We start from the raw sequence: 20822 nt of genomic DNA on the forward strand, positions 1-20822 counted from the left end.
GAATACAACAGAACACCAAATGAAGGAGGAAGTGGGGGGAGGTTGACCTAACACAATGTAGGCACCAAGGCAAGGGCAAACCACCCACATGTAGGGCTCGCAAGAAGCTACCCTTGAAGAACGCAAACTAGAGGTAGAAATGCAAAGGCTCATAGCATATAGCACAAGGTTTTGATGGTCAACACAAAGCCACCACGGTTCATAATCTGGGCAAACTAGAGGAGAAGGTTTGTCAGCATAGAGTTCCCACCAACAGCAAGCAAATAGACAAGGAATAGCTCATACCATCCCAAATACAAGGCTTTCAAGAAGTAAAACCAGCAGGTACTATTTGACCTTAGATATAAACTGGTATAGAAAGAAAAAGATAGTTTCTTCCATGGATTTGGCCTCAGAAAAGAACCCCACCGTACTGAGTGACATCAGGGAAGAGCTGCAACAGCTCAATGACAAATACTACTTGTTGAAAGCCCCGCAAGGTCCAAAGCTTGCTTCAGATGACAGAGATGAGGGACAAATGAAAGACCACTAGGCTAGAGAGGACTTGCAGCACTTCATCTCCCTTGATGATGAGGATGAATATCATAAAGAATCTTTGGTTCCCATGTACCTCTGAGGCTTCAGTTTATATCTTTTATTTCTGCTGTTATGACAGAATAGGATTTAATGGCCAAAGCCCAAGCTAAATCCAAGACTGTTCTGTTTTGCTTCTATTAATAGTGGCCAAGGGCCAAACTATATCCAGTACTGTTTTTTTTTTCTTATTCTACTAAGTTACAATGGCGAGGGGCTAAGAAATGCTCAAACCTTTTCAAATTTTGGATCTGAAATTATTCAAGGCAATGGACTTGACAGACTATTATAGAGGATTCATGTCATGGTTTCTTGACTTAATTATTTTGACAGTTGGTAAATATGAATAGATAACCTGCCACTTATTTAAAAAGAAACCCCACTGTATAAATACCCACTACAAAAAGTGAAAATTATTCAAATGCCAATCTAATCACTCTTAGTGAAATTTATGATTACAATTTCAAAAAAGTAGGTTGGTAGTCAGAGTCTAGAACTCTCTAGCAGGCAATAGCTGGGATTACAACTCCCACCCTATAGATTTAAGTGTTCCACTAAAAAGCTTTACTAGTGTGGAACTTGGGCTCTATAATTGTACATCATATTATGAAATTCACAGTTTTCTCGTGTTTTATTTGCATATGATTGTGTCAAACTCTATAGGCTTGTGTATATGATAAATGTAATTTTCGACCAGCCAATTTTTCGGCCTGAAAAAATCGCAATTTTTCTGATTTTTCGTACTGTTTACTAAAAAATCAGTCTCGAGTCATAATGCTTTCATTTTTTGTCATTTCACTCAGCAAGTTGGAGCTGAGAGGCAATTTGGAGTGTCGCTGGAGGTTATTCCGCAGTGTTAGAAGGGATTCCAAATGTCGGACAAGTGGATTTTTCCAGACCTTATTAATGTTGTGTAATTAATGGTAATGTTAAATTCTTAAAGTAAAAGGATGAAAAATGTTCATTTTCATCCTTTTACTTAACTTTTGAACATTATCATTAATTGTTTCAGGATGTTTGAGAATGGTTCCAACCTCATTGGATTTCATATGGAGAAAGTAGAATTTTAGATCCCCCTCAAAATACAGTAGACTTGCCAGTTTTCAGGATTTCAAGATTTGGCAGATTGAACGTTTCCATTCAATTTTGTCATGTATGAGGGTATGGAACTAGCATTTCATCAAGAGCACCAATCACTCTATATACCTTTATGTTGGTGTCAGTGATTGTTAAACTCCTATGTCATGACCCTAGTAAAAACGTACCCATCACTCAAACAAAATCTTGATTGGACATGTTAAGCTTTTTCTATCTTATTTTAATGGTTAGAAGGTGATTGAAGATGAGGATCCCAACATAGGCAATTATTTTGATGATATCTAGTTATTTGTTGTAGCATGTCTTTTTTTGGACTCTAGACTCTAGAAAACATTTAGAGCATCTTTGTTGATGTGTTTTTGGTTCAAAGATGGATTGTACTTGGTGCTATTTTGTTATATGTACTAGTTATATGATTGAATTTGTATCACCATCATGTAAAATTGTAAATGTTTCAGTTTCTAAATTCTAAAGCGATTTGAATCCGTCTATATTTCATTTTTGTATATGTATTAATTCACGAATTTGTTAAACATACATACATATATATGTATGTATGTAGATTGTGTCCTCTGTGTCTTGTTTCCAAGGTCACCATGTCCCGCATTAGACATTTGTATTTCCATGTTCTCTGTGTCTCGTGTCATCGCGTCACGTGACTTAGGTTTTACAGTAATATTGATGTAGCCAGGGCATTAATTTCCAAATTATTGCAATAATCATTGATATTATTTGATAATTTCAAAACCTCAAATTATCATGATATATACAAACAATAATATCACCATGTCTGATTTGGTGGTATTCCTGTAGTAAGTGTAACTTATAGAAAATCCACAAAATTCTGATCTACTAATATGAGAAATCTGAAATATAATTTCTTCTCAAATAAACACAGAATTTCTCTACCAGATGCAACGGAATAGGAACAAAAATAAAAGCACAGTCACGCAATTCAAAAACACCAAATTGTCTAGGGAACCCAACTAGGAAAACCCTCTGCTTGATGAGAATTTTATTGATAGAAAAAACTGAGCAAATGATCTCTTACAAAATACAACTAATTCAATCTAAAAGACACTTGTCTTTCATGCTTGATCTAAAGCTTGAAACCCTTGCGAGACTATTGATCTTTGCTGCCCTCTACCACCTTGTGCACAAGCTTCTCTTGGCACACCTTTCTCTCACGAGCTCCACGCACAAACTCGTGCTTCCTATTGTTTGGTCTCACCAACTCGCGCTCTGTTGAAATTTCTAAATCTATCCGTTAGAAATTTAATCTGTATTCTTTTGGTTTATTTCTTCTATTTGTTAAATTCGAACAGATTATTTAAAACATATAAATAACGAAATAAACACAATACAGTCTCAACATCTACAGATCGTCAACTGAAAGGAAACAAACACACAAGTGACACCGTTATTTTTGGACAAATGTCCTCGGAAAAACCCAATGCGGGAAAACCAGTGCAGCTATTCTGAGGGTTTATTATTATGCAGTATTTCCTTGAGTACAACAAGGTGCAAAACTGGCTCACCCGACAGAGAAAAATAATTGGCAACAATACCTCTCTATTCGAAAACAGGTATTCAGAAAACCTGTCACACAAAACCCTCTCCAACGACTTTGAAGCTCTACGCTAGCCCTTCTGGCCTCTGCGTCAGCCCCAAACCCCTCTAAGGCACTGCGCAACCTCTGGGACCCTCTGCTTCACTCCAGCTTCTCTTTGCATGGATGACACATTCCCTCTGGCCTCTGCATTGTCTCTGCTAAGGTCTGCGCGGCCTACTCTAGTTGCTACCTCTCGCTCTTTGCCTCTGTGCTGGTCTCTCGGTACTGTCTCTGCCTCTCTGTCCAGTACTCACTACCCCTCACTGCTGATCACTGGTTTAACTTTACTTAGCAACCCCGCTCTAGCAAATCGAATGATTGATCACTCTGGTGTATCTTCCAACTGACCCTCAAGACTCCTCTTATATTTTCCCTGTTGGTCCTTCAACGTCTGAGATTAAATTTCTAATCAACAACTAAGATTAGATTTGGCTTGATCCATGACTTTTGGAAACTTTTAACCCAATTTTATATTAATACCCATTAATATTTTATTTTTCCTAAGTTTAGACTTAGGACCTCCATTAAAAATATTAATTATTTTAATATCTCCCAAACCGGGTACAATCTGTCCAAACCATTTCTGGGTCTTGGAGATCTCACGTGCTTTAGCCTTTCCACCAATTTTCATGGCTAGGGCACATCCGATGCTACCCCAAATCAAAATGTTCACCCAAAAAATGATTAAACTTGTGCCTTCGTTCCTCCTTTTAAAGGCAATTTGAATGGTTAAAATTAGTGTTTTCTAATTAAAGAATGATTTTGGTTTAGTATCCTTTATTTTAGGCTATGGTTTGATAAGGGTATCATTGAGCTTATTCAAGCTTTTTGTAAGTGGATTCAAATTTCAGACTATCTTGAAGGACCAAATTTGGCCATGTTGAAGCTGATCTAGGTCTAAAGTAGTCTTGCATGCCTAAGGCAATGGCCTAATATCATTAAACCTGTGGCCTTTTGAGTTGTCCTGAAGATCCTATATAGAAAGGTTGAATCTCTGATTATGGTTTCACTTTGAGGGTTACGTTGCAAACATAGTAACTTAATTTGGACGTGATCTAATGCCAACCATGTGCAGACCTGGTGCAAATTTAATAACAGAACTGGGGTAAATTTTTATGAAGAAATCCTTACGCAATTTTCAGTCACTAAGTCGTGCTTTCAAGGAGAATCTCAAGGGTATATCTTCGGCTCTTTTTAAGACCACATCTTTGGCTATCCTTGCATATACCTGTGGTTTTTTTTGTGTGGCATGTCTGCAAAATCTGAAAGTTACACTTGCACAAATTCGGACCTAATTTGAGTCTGCTTTGTTGCCTTATTTAAGGATTAAAACTTCAACATTGTCTTCTCGACAAAATGTAACCAGAAGTATGGTTATTAATTCAAGATCTCTGCAGACTTATTGCTGGGTAAATTTCTGAGCATGAATAAGGGCTATATGAAGCTATCTCGGCCTCTTTCATAGATTAATCATTAATTAGATCTTAATCTCATCTTCCTATGATATGGAAAATCAGTGATGTTATCATTTGCGAGTTGATGAGCCCTTGATAGTGGCACTTGATCTGGTAAATATACTTACAAATGGATTCCCGATCCTTCAAAGGAACGACAGTGATGGGTTTCTTATCCTTCAACCACCAGGATCTATTTATGTCACTTTATTTGATACAGAATCATTATTGGACTTGATTACAAGTTTGATTTGTGAAGTTTTGAAAGGGTACCTAAGTATTGGCTGATCTTTGGGAAAGTTTCATCCCCAGTAGTCAAGACTGAAGCATGAGATAGTAAGTCCTATATTTAGGAGCAGTTTAAGGAGTTTGTATATCTGAAGAATTTATCAACAGTAAACCTTGCATGGCATTGATCTCCTTACAGATATTCAAATACATGGCCGAGATGGGTTCCTGGTCTAAGTGCCTTTGGTATCTGTGCATCAGACAATAATGCATATCACAAACTAACCCGTGATACATGTGCAGAAATGAGATTATCATAATATGATAAAATCCTTGTATGAAAGTGACAATTTGACAAGAGATGTATGCAATAGATACGATTGGACAGAATGAAGAGTGAGAGCAAGAGCAGTAGCAGAAGTGGATGCAGTGGATAGATAAAGTGGTAGTGTTAATAGAAACAGTGGAATGCAGAAAGCCATTGGTAGCCCGTAGCAGTGATGTTGTAATTTAGAATACAATCCAGTAACATATGGCAGCAAATGGGTGGCAGTTACCTTGACAGTCATATGTATGGCATCTCAGCTCAACAACATTTATGGTTTCTTTTCAGTCCAACATTATGTATGATATCATTACAGTCCAGTAGCCATGGTGATCTGTTATAGCCCCCGTAAATTGATGACAATATTATAGTCTTTTTCACAAACGAAGTTGTGAGCAAGACAGATGTAAACTTTTCAATAGCTTATCTACTATGAAGAAGCTACTGGGATCTGTCAGTAAAAAAAATTGCAGTACAGTGCACTTATAGCTTTCATCCTTGAAGAACACCTAGGAGAAGAAGTACATGGCACTTTGGAACAGTTCTTTGAAACAACCCTTATCAGCATGAAAATAGAGCTTCTTATGAAGAAGTAGTTTTATAGATATGGATGCCCAAATGAGAAAGACTCCTCCTCTTCATAGATTGGGTAATTTGATGCATCGGTAGTTGTCATAGCAAGGCTTCAGAGGGAGCTATAAAATCCCTGATGACTTTTCTTGCTCGATATTTTTTTTATATAAAGGCAAGTCTTGACAGCTGAGTATGATGATTATGATGCCTCATATCTCTGCTACCTTAGAGGCTGCATATTTTGGCACATTAAGATTGAATGATTTTGGCACATGGACCAAAGGATTAATAGCAGGTTGCAGATAGCTCAATGGCTACATTTTGGGCAAGGTTACTTTTCTGATATTCAAAGGGAGCTATGATATTTATTGATGATGTCTGTCCTAAGCTTAAAAGTCTGATAAGATGAAGAAACTGCTAATCCGGATATAGACATCTCATGGTTAAGCCTCATATATTGAATAGCTTCTTATTTAACTATGATATGATGTACACTTCTAGTTATTTAAGATTCCATGGATCTTTAAATTGGCTGGGCTGGCAGTATGATAAATGAAAGAGCACATCCAAGTGCTACACTTCTTGGGATCCTCCTTTATTTTGAAGGCTGAAGTTTGCTGCTCTAGGAACTCCGTTGAGGCTGATTGTATAAAGCAGCAAGCATGGCTTACTATGAAGCCATTCAACTGAAGAAACTCTTTTGTGAGCCATTTGCGCACATGTTGATAACATCCATTGTATATTAGCAACAGGGAGCAATCAAGCTCCATCATTTCGGGATGAATGTGCAGATTCCCTCTCAAAGCCTCTTGGTAAGGTCAAATTTATTTTCCTTCATAGAGAGGCAAGGAACCATAGATAGACCCAACTATGAGGGTCCCGGTTGAACATTGAGCTCTGGGAGCTCCTGGGGGCCTAGGGTACTTCTTGGAGCTGTGTGTGACCATAGGGTGAGTGGTTCACCTTCCCCTATAGGTACGTTGTGTACAGGGTGAATGGTTCACCTTCCCCTGTGATGCTCCGTGATGATATATGCATAGGATGAGTGGTTCACCTTCTCCTATGGCATATGAGTAGGATGAGTGGTTCACCTTCTCCTGGGGTATACCTTCTCCTGTTGATACCCCAGTGAGAGATGCATATAGGCATTTGTTAGTTGTCACATGTGGACAAGTCAGTGGGACGTGGTTCATCCTTTCCCTACATGTAGGATGCCCATTCCCTACGATCGATGGTTGACATGTCGGTGGGATGTGGTTCATCCTTTCCCCACATGTAGGATCCTTCCTACAATTGTTGATTGGCATGCATGTAGGACGTGGTTCATCCTTTCCCTACTCTTGGTGGTTTTCTTGCACGTAGGATGTGGTTTATCCTTTCCCTACGATGGTTGTAACATGTGACTGTAGGATGTGATTTATCCTTTCCCTAAGTGTGGTTGTGAGCAGGATGTGATTTAGTCTTTCCCTGTTGCCCCAGCATCATCCTACCCATGTAGTCTAGGACACATGGGAAGTACCTCTCATCTGGCCAATGAGTTGGGAAAAGTGGTTAGGGACCATAGCACTACCGATGGACGCATCGTGTACTGTCGTACTCCCTATGACTAGGATGCATGGTGTTATACCCCTAAACTGACTTTTGTCGGTGGAAAGTGGTAAGGTCTTGTGACTCACTCTCAATCAATTCTTCTTCATTATCTATATCTTTGTTCAGCAGAGTTGAGATGGGATGCATAGATGGTTCTTGATGACTGGATGACATGGATCGACAGGTGGAATTCTCCCTAGTTGAGAAGGATTGTTAAAATTGGCAACTAGTGCCAAATTCCACTCTAGCCATCTCGTTTGATGAAAATGATTATTGCATAAAATTCCTCTTTTCGAGAGGACCAAAATAGACCTAAAGATCATCAAATTTGGATAAGGAGAAATGCATTTTTAAATTTTTGTCCACTCATATGCAAAGTGTCAAGGTCGTCTTCTCCTCCATAAGAACCAATCGTCATGTCTATTGACCCTCACGAATTTGTATATATATATGTGTCCTCCAACCTCATTTGGGACACATCCTATAAGCATCTAATATCTGAAATAGGGCAGCGGATCTGAGGCTAGGGCAAGGAGGCAGCTAGCACGAGTTTGGGGAGAAGGTTGTCTCCCTCTTAGGTGCGGATGCCTTGCAGAGAGAGGCCGCAGATGTCTGGCTTGGAGCAGTCAGCAAGGAGGTATTTTAGGGTTGATTCAAGATGGTTTAGGGCGCAGACTTCTGGCCAAATCAGGACACATGAGCAGAGGTGAGTCAAGTGTGTTTCTGTGCTTGTTTTGTGGATTATTATCTCTGTTCAGTGGGCCGCAGGGTAGTGTTGCTTCAGCAACATAGTTGGGGACTGTTGTGAGAGCCGAGAGACCTAGTCTAGGGGTGTTTTCCCTAGCCGTAGTCAACCTACAACAAGTCACAGATGTACAGGGGTAGCGAAGGCTGAAACAAGGTGTTTTCATGTCCTAGGGAGGCCACATATAGTGTTGTAGCAGATCTGTCTATTGTTGGGTGACTTGTGAAGGTTCCAAGGCCTACAATAGTGCAGGAAGGCAGCGTTGAAGGGCAGTAAGTTTGAACAAAGAATCACAGTGACTTGGAGCAGAATTAGGGTTGTTCTGATGTCCTAACTAGAGGTCAGAAGTTTGCACAAAACCCTTGAGCAGCAACAATGTGTTGCAAATAATCTCTTGGTAATGGATGGATGGTTCCCTGGCTTGAGCCAATAATTGTGTTCTCTTGTCTTGGCTTGTCTTCTACATTTATGTGTGATGTTCTTTCATCAATCACTGTCATATGATAATGGTTAATGTGATTGCTAATGGATTAATGGGCAAATGGATTAATGAAGTAGCCGACCTAAGCAAAGAACGTGTTAACCTAAATTTAACAAGGGATACTTCTCAAGACCCACAAATTCCCAAACTACTTGGGCAGCCATCCATGTTGCACTGTATCTACACTACATTAATTCCTGCCTTCAAAGTGTAGGCTTCTTAAAATGCATATAATGTCGTTTCTTCAATAAGATCATTACCATTGTCAACATCTAATGGATCTCCAACAATGGTTGCATTAGCTACATGTGGTCTGTCTTTGGCTTTTCCCTTGATAATGTCATTGGCTTAAAATCTACAATTCCAAGCTATGTGACCCAATTTTTTTGCAATAGTAACATTCCATCTCTCCCCTATCTCTTGTTGATTTTCTACTATTGTTTCTTGAGTATAATGCCATCTCAGGTTAGATAATCACCTTTGGTCTCTCTTGCAACGGTTCTCTTTTTTGTAGCTACGACAGCAATGATCATATCTTATAGAGTTTGAGAAGTAATTGATTGAGAGTAAAAAAAACATTAATGTATTGAAAAATCACATTGTTTAACATATGGCTTTGGCATCTTCTTCTTCTACCATAGATTTGATTTCAGCTAGGTGTTTGATGAGATATCTTACATTGTTTATGTGGCTAGACATATAGTGACTTCAACAAAGATTTTGAATTTATAATTGTAGCTTCAGAGAAAAATGTGCATTCACTACTACTCTAAAACGGCACCCAGATGTGTTATTTTTGTCATCATCAGGGCACCCATGCGATCATACATCTCTGAAAGTGTATCTCATACCAAGGATGATTGTCTCAAAAATGTGTTCCATGACATTTGTCAAGTGACCCTCGGATGGCTATAAATATAACTCAAGTGACCCTCATTTGGACATCATCATGATCATTCTTCTTTCTTTGGTTTGGCTTGCACAGGTCTGAGGTGGTTTGCAGAGATTGGTTCATACAGGTCCTAAATTGCATGGTCCGAAGTTCGCATGTTAGATCTAGGGTTTTGGTTTCCAGCCGTAGGGATGACATGGAGATTTTTCGGTTGCAACTAAAGGTGTGCAGGCTCATGAGTGCAATAGGAGGGTTTCAGCCGCACACACATACACTCTTTGCATGCGGTTGGAAACTAGGGTTTGGTTTTTCAGTTGACTGCAGTTGACCGTAGAATTAGGCAGTTGATCAGAGACAATGACAGTTAACCGTAGGCTTCTGAATCAAGGTTTTGATTATTAGCATTGTTGGGTTCATCTCTTGGATGTTGATTAGTTGATTTTGCTAGATAGTTTTATGGTTGAAGATATGGATCATTGTACTCTCTCTTTGCTGAACATTTTATGACAATTTAATAAGAAGAAGAATTTGAAAGGGTTTTCCCCGTAGTGGGTTTTGCCCTAGTCTCTAACCAATCCCGTGTTAAAGAATGTAACTAGTGTGAGTCTTCATAATTGTATTTGAGTCATGATGTAATGTATTTGTTAAAAGAAAGAAAAAGGAATTTTATTATTAAAGAAATTGACTTATTAAAGCATGGGTTTCATGCTTGGGTCAATGGTTTTTAGGTCAAAGCCTCCATTGTAGGTTTCTAGGGTTTATGTTAAGTGTCCTAGTCCATGTCATGATGTAATAGACCCTTCTTGGGCTTTGCCAATCAAGAAACAAACTTAATTTGATGTAAATTAGGTCTTCTAGGCCTCCTCCACCAAGTCGGCCTCAAACTAGACAAGTCGGCCTAATTGAGCGGCGGAATCTCCTATATAAAGGCAGCAACTCGACCTCACTTGGAGCACTCACTCAACAAATTCAATCTGCAATTTCTGGGACAAAAAAAAATGTGAAATTCAAGGAACAAGGAGGAAAGGGCTAGCGAAAAAGAAGGAGAACTATGTCAAGCACAAGAAGTCGAAATTTTCTTTGTTTCTCTCACACGTGTGAAGCTATTGAGCTGCAACTGCAATCCTGAAGTTGGGACAAAATTCTAAAGCTGGGGTCAAAATTCTGAAGCTGAGAAGTCGAAATTCTGGGTTGAAGTTGCATATGAGAAGCTGACACTTGATGATTATCTATTGGCAGGAATCTATTGGCAGGAAGAGCTAACTTGGTGGAGGAGGAAGATCTTTTGGTCTAGGGTCTTGTTCTATCTCAACTTGAATTTGCTAGTGGAAGAGTTTGACTGGGTTTTCCCCTATAGAGGGGTTTTAGCCCTGGCTGAGTGCCTACTTCTAGTGTCCTTGATCTTCATGTTTTTACTTTGATGATTACTTGATGAGAAGAAGATAAAAGAACATAAAGAAGTTAAGAAGAACATAAGAATATCACAAGTAATTATCAATATAAGAAAATCTTTCTGCCTTTCCGATTTTCTAACATCCCGGTGTCTCTATGTGTGAATGTTTTTCTTGTATTGTTCCTTTATGTTCCATTGCATTGATGATGATATTGTTCCTTCTATATAATTGCATATGTTGTTGAATAATGTTGTAAAACTGAATATTGTTATGGTGTTGTGGGGTGAATTCAATATGTAAATGATGAAATGCAATTATCTAAAGCAAAGAACAATATAGCTCTAAGAAAAATTAACAACTCAACCCTCCAAACAGTTTAGAAAAGTCACCAAATCTTGCTCCTTTCCACCTTCACTGGAGTCCTTCAAGTTTGTGGCCACTTCAGAGATCTTCCTTGATGTGTTTTGCACTTTGGATGTGTTATCCAGTGTTTTACGACTCCGACTCGGACTCCGACTCGGCCGAGGATCGACTCCGACTCCGACTCGGTAATGACTCGGCCTAGTCGATTTCAATGACTCGGTCGTTGTAAAAAATACATTAAATATTTATTTTTTTTATAAAAAAACATAATTTTAAATATTTTAAACATAATTTTAAAAATTTTCATTCATGTTTCCAAACACATAGCATTATAATATAGATGGAAGACAACATATGATCAAAGTAGGCTCATGAACCAATCCATTATATCAAAATGGTACCCAATGGCTACATAGTGACCTAGCCCATGTAGTGTTGACTTTTCCTTGGCAATTCAAAATCAAGTCTGTCTAAAACACTATCACAAACACACTAAAAAGCCACAACACCAAGCACTTTGCACAGCAGAAAATATACAACAGTGAATCAATGAAGTACACAATTTTTGTCAACCCAAAACTTGTTATATTACAATTTTCATACAATAAACATAGGGCTCCCATACCATGGATCATGGCCCTTACAATTAGCCCTGATGAAAGAAAAACTAGGGCTTGAGATCAACAATCTATGATCCTCAATCTGCCCAAGAACAAGAACAAACATGACTTGCTAAAGAAGTGCTTACACCAGCCCTTTCAATCCACTTGTCTTGAACACTCGACAAGTCCTTTGCCACCTATACTTGCAAAGAGTACTATTGTTCCAATGCCTCTGCCACAGCTGCTCACAAGGTCCTTTGTACCTTCAGATTCTCTTGCACAACAGCTCATCAAATTTTGGCTTCTATCAAAGGCACTGCTCCTCCAATGTCATTGAACTTAGGCTCAAGCGTCTACTGCCTTCACACAGTGGTCTGCAACACCAAATGAGACTGTTCATAAGCTAATCAAATCTTCCCTCTAACAATAACAAAGCTACTCTGAAGTCACTGCACTTGGGACACCAACAAACAGCCCTCAACACAATAACCCAACTGCTCATGAGACACTATATAGGGCACATACAGCCACTGTCCAAACCTTCTTGTTGAACAAACTTTAACTCACAACCCACAGTAATCTATCTCAACAAAAACTCAGCCTACATACCTTTCAAGGATTTCTGTTTCAGCCCTGAAAGTCTTGGTCCTGTGCACTTTAAACCACAGAGGATTTTCAAACCTCTTTAGGGCTTTTGCAACTGCCTCAGGTCAAACCCTAACTCAGCCACATCAGACCTCTGAAACTCTGTGTATACCTCACCTTTTAGGTCTTAACTCTCCTGTGCATATAGTTGAGGAACTTGGCCCTCACACCAGCTGTTCCACAGGCCTTACAGTCTCCTTCTCCAGAAAATACAAGGGTATCGGCCCTCCTCTTGTGCACAGAAATTAACACGGCCTGATCACAAAGATAAACAACAAACCATATGCCCAGAACCATGCATCAGCTACATGTCCAGCCCTCCTAACTCAACTTGTACCAGAACATAAGAAGCAGAGAAGCAAACTCGTCCTACCTTCTCCTCTCTAGCTCAGCTCCTTGAAGTCTGCGGCTACTTGAGAGTTTATACACTAGCACACTGATTGTAACTTGACATATCAAGTCTTCTCCTTTTACTGCAGGCTTGCAGTTTGCCACTCATAACTCAAACATAACAATTTTTTGGATAGAATGCCAATCAGGTCAGCTTCTGTAATGAAGGTCATCCTCCTTTTATGTATGAGACAAAGCTCAGCAACCATGTCAATCATGATTTACGCTGCCCAGCCGGTTTTCATTGACTCGGCCTGGTTGACCAAGTCAACTATGACTCGGCCTGGTCATTGGATGACTAGGCCGAGTCATAGTTGACTCGGCCAACCTAGCCGGTTAGCTGGCCTGGTCGTAAAAAAATTTATTGGCTCGGTTTGACCAGGTCGTTTCCGAGTTGACTCGGCCTGGTTGTAAAACAATGGTGTTATCTTTATTTTGATCCAAGCTCTGATTCCATGTAGAAAATCCACGAAATTCTGATATGCTAACATAAGCAATCTGAAATATAATTTCTTCTCAAATAAACACATAATTTCTCTACTAGATGCAGCAGAATAAGAACAGAAATAAAAGCACAGTCACACAATTCAAAAACACCGAATTGTCTAGGGAACCCAACTGGGAAAACCCTCTACTTGACGAGAATTTTATTGATAGAAAAAACTAAGCAATTGAACTCTTACAAAATATAATTGTTTCAATCTAAAAGACACACTTGTCTTTCCTGCTTGATCTAAGCTTGAAAACCTTGAAAGGTTGTTGACTCTGTTGCCCTCTACCAACCTGTGCACAAGCTTCTCTTGGCGCACCTTTCTCTCACAAGCTCCACGCACAAACTCATGCTTCCTATTGCTTGGTCTCACCAACTCGTGCTCACCAAAACAATGATTAAACTTGGACCTTCATTTCTCCTTTAAGGCAATTTAAATGGTTAATATTAGTGAGTTTTCTAATTAAGGAATGATTTTGTGATTGATTGAGTTAGCATGAGTTAACTACTCATGCAACTCGTCCTATTTCAAGTCAACCACTTGGAACTCAATCACTTGTGTTTTTCCTTAATCAACTCACACTAAAAGGTCAAGAACTCGACTTTCAATTTCAACACATCAATTAACTGCAACCTTACTCGTCCTAATTTTTAGAGACTAGTTCCTAAATTATAGGAACTCGTCCTAATTTATAGGGAATCTCCTAATTTTTAGGAACTCGAGTCATGCACTAGAAGGAACTCGTTTTGGTACCTATGATTAAGGCACAAATCAAGGAACCCTTTTATCGAATATTTTCAACATAACTTTTCCTAGGAGTCTTGAAGAGTAATTGAGTTAAGAAACTAAATAAAGCTATATATGATATTGTTAAGGGTAGGGCACATTAAAAAAAATTATGTTCATCCTCAACCACATTTATATCATAAATTTTACAAATTCGTTGAGCCTCCCACTAAATACTAGGTGAGAAGAAAGGCAATGAAAAAAGAAAATTAGTTCCAATTGTTTGATTCTCCACTTTTGAGTCCTTGATTGGATAGCTCTTAGGGTTTAGGATTCAATGTATACTTTGATGTAGCATTTTTTATTTGGCATCCACTACATTATATATATTAGTGTTTTCTCCATATTATCTAATGTTGTTGCTTTATATGTTAACATTTAAAAAAAAAGGAATATATTTTGTATTCTTTAATGTTCGCAACAGTTTGCCAATTTTTTTGCTGATGTTTCTAAGAAGAAGTTTTCCAAACCCTTGCTGATTTTTTCCCGTGCCAATGTTATCAACACTGGGATATACAAGGACATACTCGTGTTGGAATATAAGGCTTACTATGTAATAAAGTCACCAAATGACTTTAGGATATGTTATAATTTATTTTTTGAGTAAAGTGGTCTATCCCACATTCACAAGTGGAAATGATTCGCTTAACGAACAAAGAGGAGGTAAACTCCATTGTAATAAATGCACCAATTATTCATTGATAATATCATATTGTGCTATTGTATCTTCCTTTTAGATCAGTTATGTGACTCAACCCTATCTAAAAATTTCTCATTTAGTAATCTAGCTCATTTTGTAATATGGTATTATAACCACACAAAAAAAAAAAAAAAAATCATATCAAAAGTCTTGAGCCTTTGAAAGACAACATTTCCACTCTTGCAGCTTCAATGTCACCTGAAAAGAGAATCAACCAAGAAGCGAGGGCATATGTTGAGTGAAAGAGGGCACAATTACTCATGTGAAGGTGTAAGCATTATAGCCACCATCGGAAGGAGCCATCGTACAATTTTATTGTCCAATCGTCATGCAATTTCTAGTATTTTTTGTTTTTAAAGGTTTACAACAACTATTGTACAAAACAATGTAACTACCTTTAGTTGTCATATAGCACGCATGCAGCTATACACCAATGAAATTTTTAATTAGTTAACATGCGTTTCCAGATCAAGCAAAGAGTGGTTTCAGATTTCTCTTATTATAACATTAAACATGGAGATGCCACTGTAAATATATTCTGGCTTCAATTTCCACACCTGGAAAGTGAAAATCTAAATGCAACTAATGAACAGAAACCTATGGAGAATTGTAATAGAAATGAAGAAATCACTGACAAATCCAAATAAATGATTGGAAGGGCAGAACAGTGATGATAAAGCCAAAGTTATTATTGGTCTTGCTCTCTCAAACTTTTAATTGGGTCATATAGATATGGAAAAATCATAAAAGTAATTTGGGATAATCTAAATAAGCTATCTATAGTAGTCGTGAATGCAATATTTTCTCTGAAGCTACAGTTATTTAAATTCAAAATGGTTGTGGAAGTCACTATGTCTAGCCACATAAACAATGTAAGATATCTCAACTCATAACCATTGTTGGAAATCCATTAGATGCTAATAGTGATGATGATCTTATTGAAGAAACGGCATTATAATTATATGCATTTAAGAAGCCTACACTTTGAAGACAGGAATGCATCTGGTGTACATACAGTGCAATATGGATGGTTGCCCAAATAGTTTGGGAATTTGTGGATCTTGGGAATTATGCTTCATTAGGGTTTTAAGTCATGCATGTAAATTGTTGTCCAATAATGAGGCTATGAGACATGCACATGGATTGTTGTCAAGTAATTTAATTTGAGAGATTCACAATTCTCGTTAGGGTTTTAAGTCATGCATGTAAATTGTTGTCCAATAATGAGGCTATGAGACATGCACATGGATTGTTGTCAAGTAATTTAATTTGAGAGATTCACAATTCTCGTTTTTGAGGAGATGGAAACTAGGAACTTGAGAATTTAACTTGGGAGTTACATCTTTACGAAAATTACGAGCTAGCTTGATCAAGCTCTCCCTAGTCCCAGAATTGTTTTCAAAGAATAATCTTCTAGAGAATGTTTGGTTTTGATGTTTTTTTGTTTTCAGTCCGTATGTGTTTGCCTTTATTTAGTAAGTTTTGCTGTCAATATTGTTGACCTTAAGAGGGTGAGTTAGAATATAAGGTTCACTATGTAATAAAGTCACTTTATGACTTTAGTACATGTTAAAGTTTACTTTTCATGTAAAGCAGTCTATCCTCACATCCATAAGTGAAAATTATTTTTTTCAGCGAACAATGATATTGAAAAAGGTAAACTTCATTGTAGTTAATGCAACAATTATTGATCAATAATATCATTGTGTTATTGTGAGTATCTTCTTTAACATTAGTTATATGGTTCAGCCCTATCTAGACTCTCCTCATTTAGTGATCTAGCTTATTTTGTAATAGTGCACACAAACTGTAAATTGATCAAACTATGAAAACGCAACATTAGACATAAAGTGTCATTGACTAGACCTGTGCATAAAGCAAATATGACCTTACGTCTATGAAAATTGGCCATTACATATAAGTGTCAATGACTAAACTTGTACATAAAGCAAATATAACCTTTAAGATTAGTTATATGGTTCAACCCTATCAGGCTCTCCTCATTTAGACTCTCCTCATTTAGTGATCTAGCTTATTTTGTAATAGTGCACACACAAACTGTAACTTGATCTAACTATGAAAATTGGCCCTTAGACATAAGTGTCATTGACTAAACCTGCACATAAAGCAAATATGACCTTACGTCTATTAAAATTGACCCTTAGATAAAAGTGTCAATGACTAAACTCGTACATAAAGCAAATATGACCTTATGTTTAGCATCAGTTGAATCCTACCAACGGGTTGAGTATCTGGTATTAGTGTCCTTTGAAGGGTTTTGTTAGTATCAAACAAAATTGGCACCGCAGTCCTAATTCAAGGATCAAGCTTGTACGGTTTGACGGTCAATCTGGATTGTATTTTAAGAATTTTCCTTGACATGTGAACTTTATGTATCTCGCCATTTCAATTGACACGAGCATTGACCTTACAGTGCACGTCATTAATAGTAATGTTTGTCAAACACAGATGTGAGAAAATATCACAAAATAAAACGCCTTAGTCTAACGATAATGTTTATTTCCTTGAAAGTTATGCGAACTCCGGTCATATTTTAAAAAATTAAGGCAGAGATTTTTATGAATTCAGGTAAAGGTGGTCAAACTTCATAATTTCAGGTGCCCTAGAAATTTTTGATGGTGCTGAATCTATTTCCACCGTCAAAAACATGATTCAATCACGACCTCTACAAAATTGCTAGAAATTTTTGATGGTGCTGAATCTATTTCCACCGTCAAAAACATGATTCAATCACGACCTCTACAAAAAATTTTGAATTAATTTGCCCAGATTCCGACGACTTTTTGTCTGTCCAGGCATTCCTCCGTATACACACCCCAGATAAAACTGTGACACCGTTAACGATTCCCTAAGCATCCTAGCGGAGATGGTATATATCATGACCGATACATGGATGTTGCAATTGATAGATGACCGAGACTGTGACCCATATCTACCATGACAATACATGGCTGTTGCAATTGATGGATGACCGAGACTGTGACCAATGTAACAATATACATGAAATCTTTCACCATAACTGAGTAGAAACCAAAAAGATAACCATGTAATCTTACGGTGGCCGCTGTAACATCACCGGATAGAGGAGCAATTTGAAACTTCGCGATTGGGCAAAACTTCTTTGCAGTAGCAATCAATTTTATGCACATAAATGCAGGCACTCACGCACGCTAACCATAACTAGACCATGATGACCAAATACTTGTAAGATGATTAATCCAGCCAGTAAGGGGAGGGAAAACAATCCGAATCGTGAGAACCATCAGAACATGGTCCCATCCTGCACTTGATTCATTTCACAAGCTAGAATGAGGCAGGCTACCCATAGTAGCGAGCCGCAAAACCCAAAAGCCCTTGTCAAGTGAAAGTTGATCAGTACTGTACCAGGATGGCCAGGACATTGTTAGGGACTTTCCAAGCCATAGTGAGACGTGAGATGTGAGTGGTTAGTAAGCATGGACAGCAATTGACCCCAAGCTTCACCAACTCAAAATCATAGTGATGAAGGAATCGAACAACAAACATGGTGGTTCAGGAATAATATAATGCTGAACAAGACAATTACCTCGGGCTCCGTGAGATCATTAAAATCTGGGGGGACACGCAAAGAGAATCCCTCTCCTCGGAACTGGTACCATGATTGTGTGTTTAAAAGGCCAGCAAAAATGCTTTTATTGGGCACAGATTGCTTTGGGATATCAGAAACAACGCTAGAATTAGCGGACTGCTTTGTTGAATCCCCGTCGTTGTCTTCTGCTGCTTCAGCAGTATATGAGGGCTTGTTTGCTGAACATAATGCAAAAATCAGGGCTGCCATTATCACCTGTCTCTTTGAACAGAGTAAAGCATCATCCATGGAACCCGTGTCCTCAAATTCTGAGGAAATGGCTAGTAATGAGTGTTTTGCTACCATTTTATCCCATTCATCTCCCCAGCTGTTGTCTTTCGTGGCGCTCTCTGTGGCTAAATTATCTACGATTCTCAGTCTTTCTGATTCAATCTTGCTTATGATGGCGAATTGAGAGATGCTGTAAACAGAAAACCCATTTGTATACTTACCACTAAGCTTGTTGCTTTTACCACTCGGACTATTTCTGATAAAGGCCAATGTGGGCTGGCCTGAAATCAAGGTACCCACCATTATTATTCCTCCTACAATGGATATATTACAGTTTTGCTCAGTTACTCAAAACCATAATTCTCTTTATGCCTAATCCTCAGCTGTCCGTCAGAAGTATTATAATGTTTGGGCCCGTGTTTGAATCTGAAAGATTGGAGGCTGGAGCTGTATCGCAATTTATTTGGCTTCAATTGGAAGGGTGAGGAGCTGTATCGCAATTTATTTGGCTTCAATTGGAAGGGTGAGGAGCTGTAGTTTTATCTTTGGGAGATGGAGTCGAGGTTGGGAACGGTTTGCCTTTCTGAATGGGATGGAGGATGTTGTTTCTCGTTCTAAATGAGATGGTTTAGGTATTAATGTTCTGATTGATACTGATGAGAAAGGATAGGGGAGATTTCTGGTGGTAAAAAGTAAGAGATAAAATGACCGAGCGTGACGCCTTTACAAATTTGAATCGGGTGGAATGTGACGGAGAGGATTGGCAAATTAATTAAATTCATTATTATAAAAAATTAGTAAAAACGGGCATACCCTCGAGGTAGAAGGAAGTAAAATTGGCATATTTCAAAATTAAATTTTGATTGGTACGAGAGGTTTTCTTCAATTTAGTGGAGTAAAGATGTATTAAAATGTAATGTTGTGTTTTAATTTGATTAAAAAATATATATATATTCGTGGTTTTTGAGCTCTAAATTTATTAGAATTTATGGCATTGATTTATTATGTTCATGCGGAATATAGTTTATTTAAAGGGGAAATTAAAGAATCCATGGTATTGACCTATTGTATTTATATAGTTTATTTAAAGGGGAAATTAAACCAACGTAAATTTATCTTAACTCTGAATCTATAAGTGAACTAACTCTTAATCTAAGAAGTGTAGAGAGAGATTAAATCTCACGAGAAAGAATAGGGGAGATTTCTAATGGTAAAAAATAAGAGATAAAATGACCAAGCTTGATGGCTTTGCAAATTTCAATCAAGTGGAATGTGACGGAAGGGATTGGTAAATTAATTAAATTCATTATTATAAAAAAAATTAGTAAAACAGGGATACTGTAAGGTCCTCGAGTTCCACCCGAGCGCGAGCGCGGTTGGGCGCCGGGTGTAAGGCCTCCGGGCGATTGTGCGACAGGCGCCGGGCGAAGTCGCCGTGCACGAGGGCGCGGGCGCACGATGGGCGTGCGACAAACGCAAGTGCGACGGTGCTGCGGAAGAAATGCGACGATACCGTGAACGACAATGCGACGAAACCATGGAGCAGATTACGACACTTGGAAAATGCGGCTAAGTGTTGGGAGTTTTATATTGCGACTTGGAGAAGGCGTGCATTGAGGCATGGCCGACGGTAAAGGAGCATCTTAAAGTGCGTTGTGGGCGCATGTTAGTGGTTTTGGGGGTCGGCCAAGGGGCTGCACACCCCATGTAAACCCACGTAGGAAGGCTATATATAAGTGGAGCATGGGAGCTCATAAACATCATCTCATTCACTCATCTTCGCAGAGTTCAAGAGAAGTGCGCAGAAAAGGTAGGGAGATGCGCATAGCTCATGCGCTCTACCCTTAAGAGGTTGCACACTTGGAAGGTGAACTTGGAATTAAGTCGAAGGTTGGGCAGGTGTGCCCGGGGTGGATTCTAAGGTGCGGTTCTTGGTGTAAGACTTGGCAAGGATTCTTGGTGGCTCGGGTGAGCACCGTCCTTTGTGCAAGAGATGCACAAGATGTTGTAAAGGCAGGTTT

The 20822-nt window shown here is 38.5% G+C and overlaps 1 protein-coding gene across 1 annotated transcript in view; it reads right to left on the minus strand.

The window, feature by feature from the left end:
* LOC149173326 (uncharacterized) overlaps positions 1–19140 on the minus strand; it is a 208236-nt gene extending 189096 nt beyond the window's left edge. Inside the window, exon 1 of the mRNA XM_089426663.1 lies at positions 18529–19140. Within this exon, the coding sequence (XP_089282789.1) occupies positions 18529–19104 (576 nt within the window). The 5' untranslated portion in view covers positions 19105–19140. The remainder of the gene's footprint in view (positions 1–18528) is intronic.
* Positions 19141–20822: the final 1682 nt, after the last annotated feature.

This window comes from Pinus tabuliformis, chromosome 4_2 (genome assembly GCF_031772625.1).
Source record: "Pinus tabuliformis cultivar Carrire ecotype Pingquan chromosome 4_2, CPIR1, whole genome shotgun sequence".
NCBI lineage: Eukaryota > Viridiplantae > Streptophyta > Pinopsida > Pinales > Pinaceae > Pinus > Pinus tabuliformis.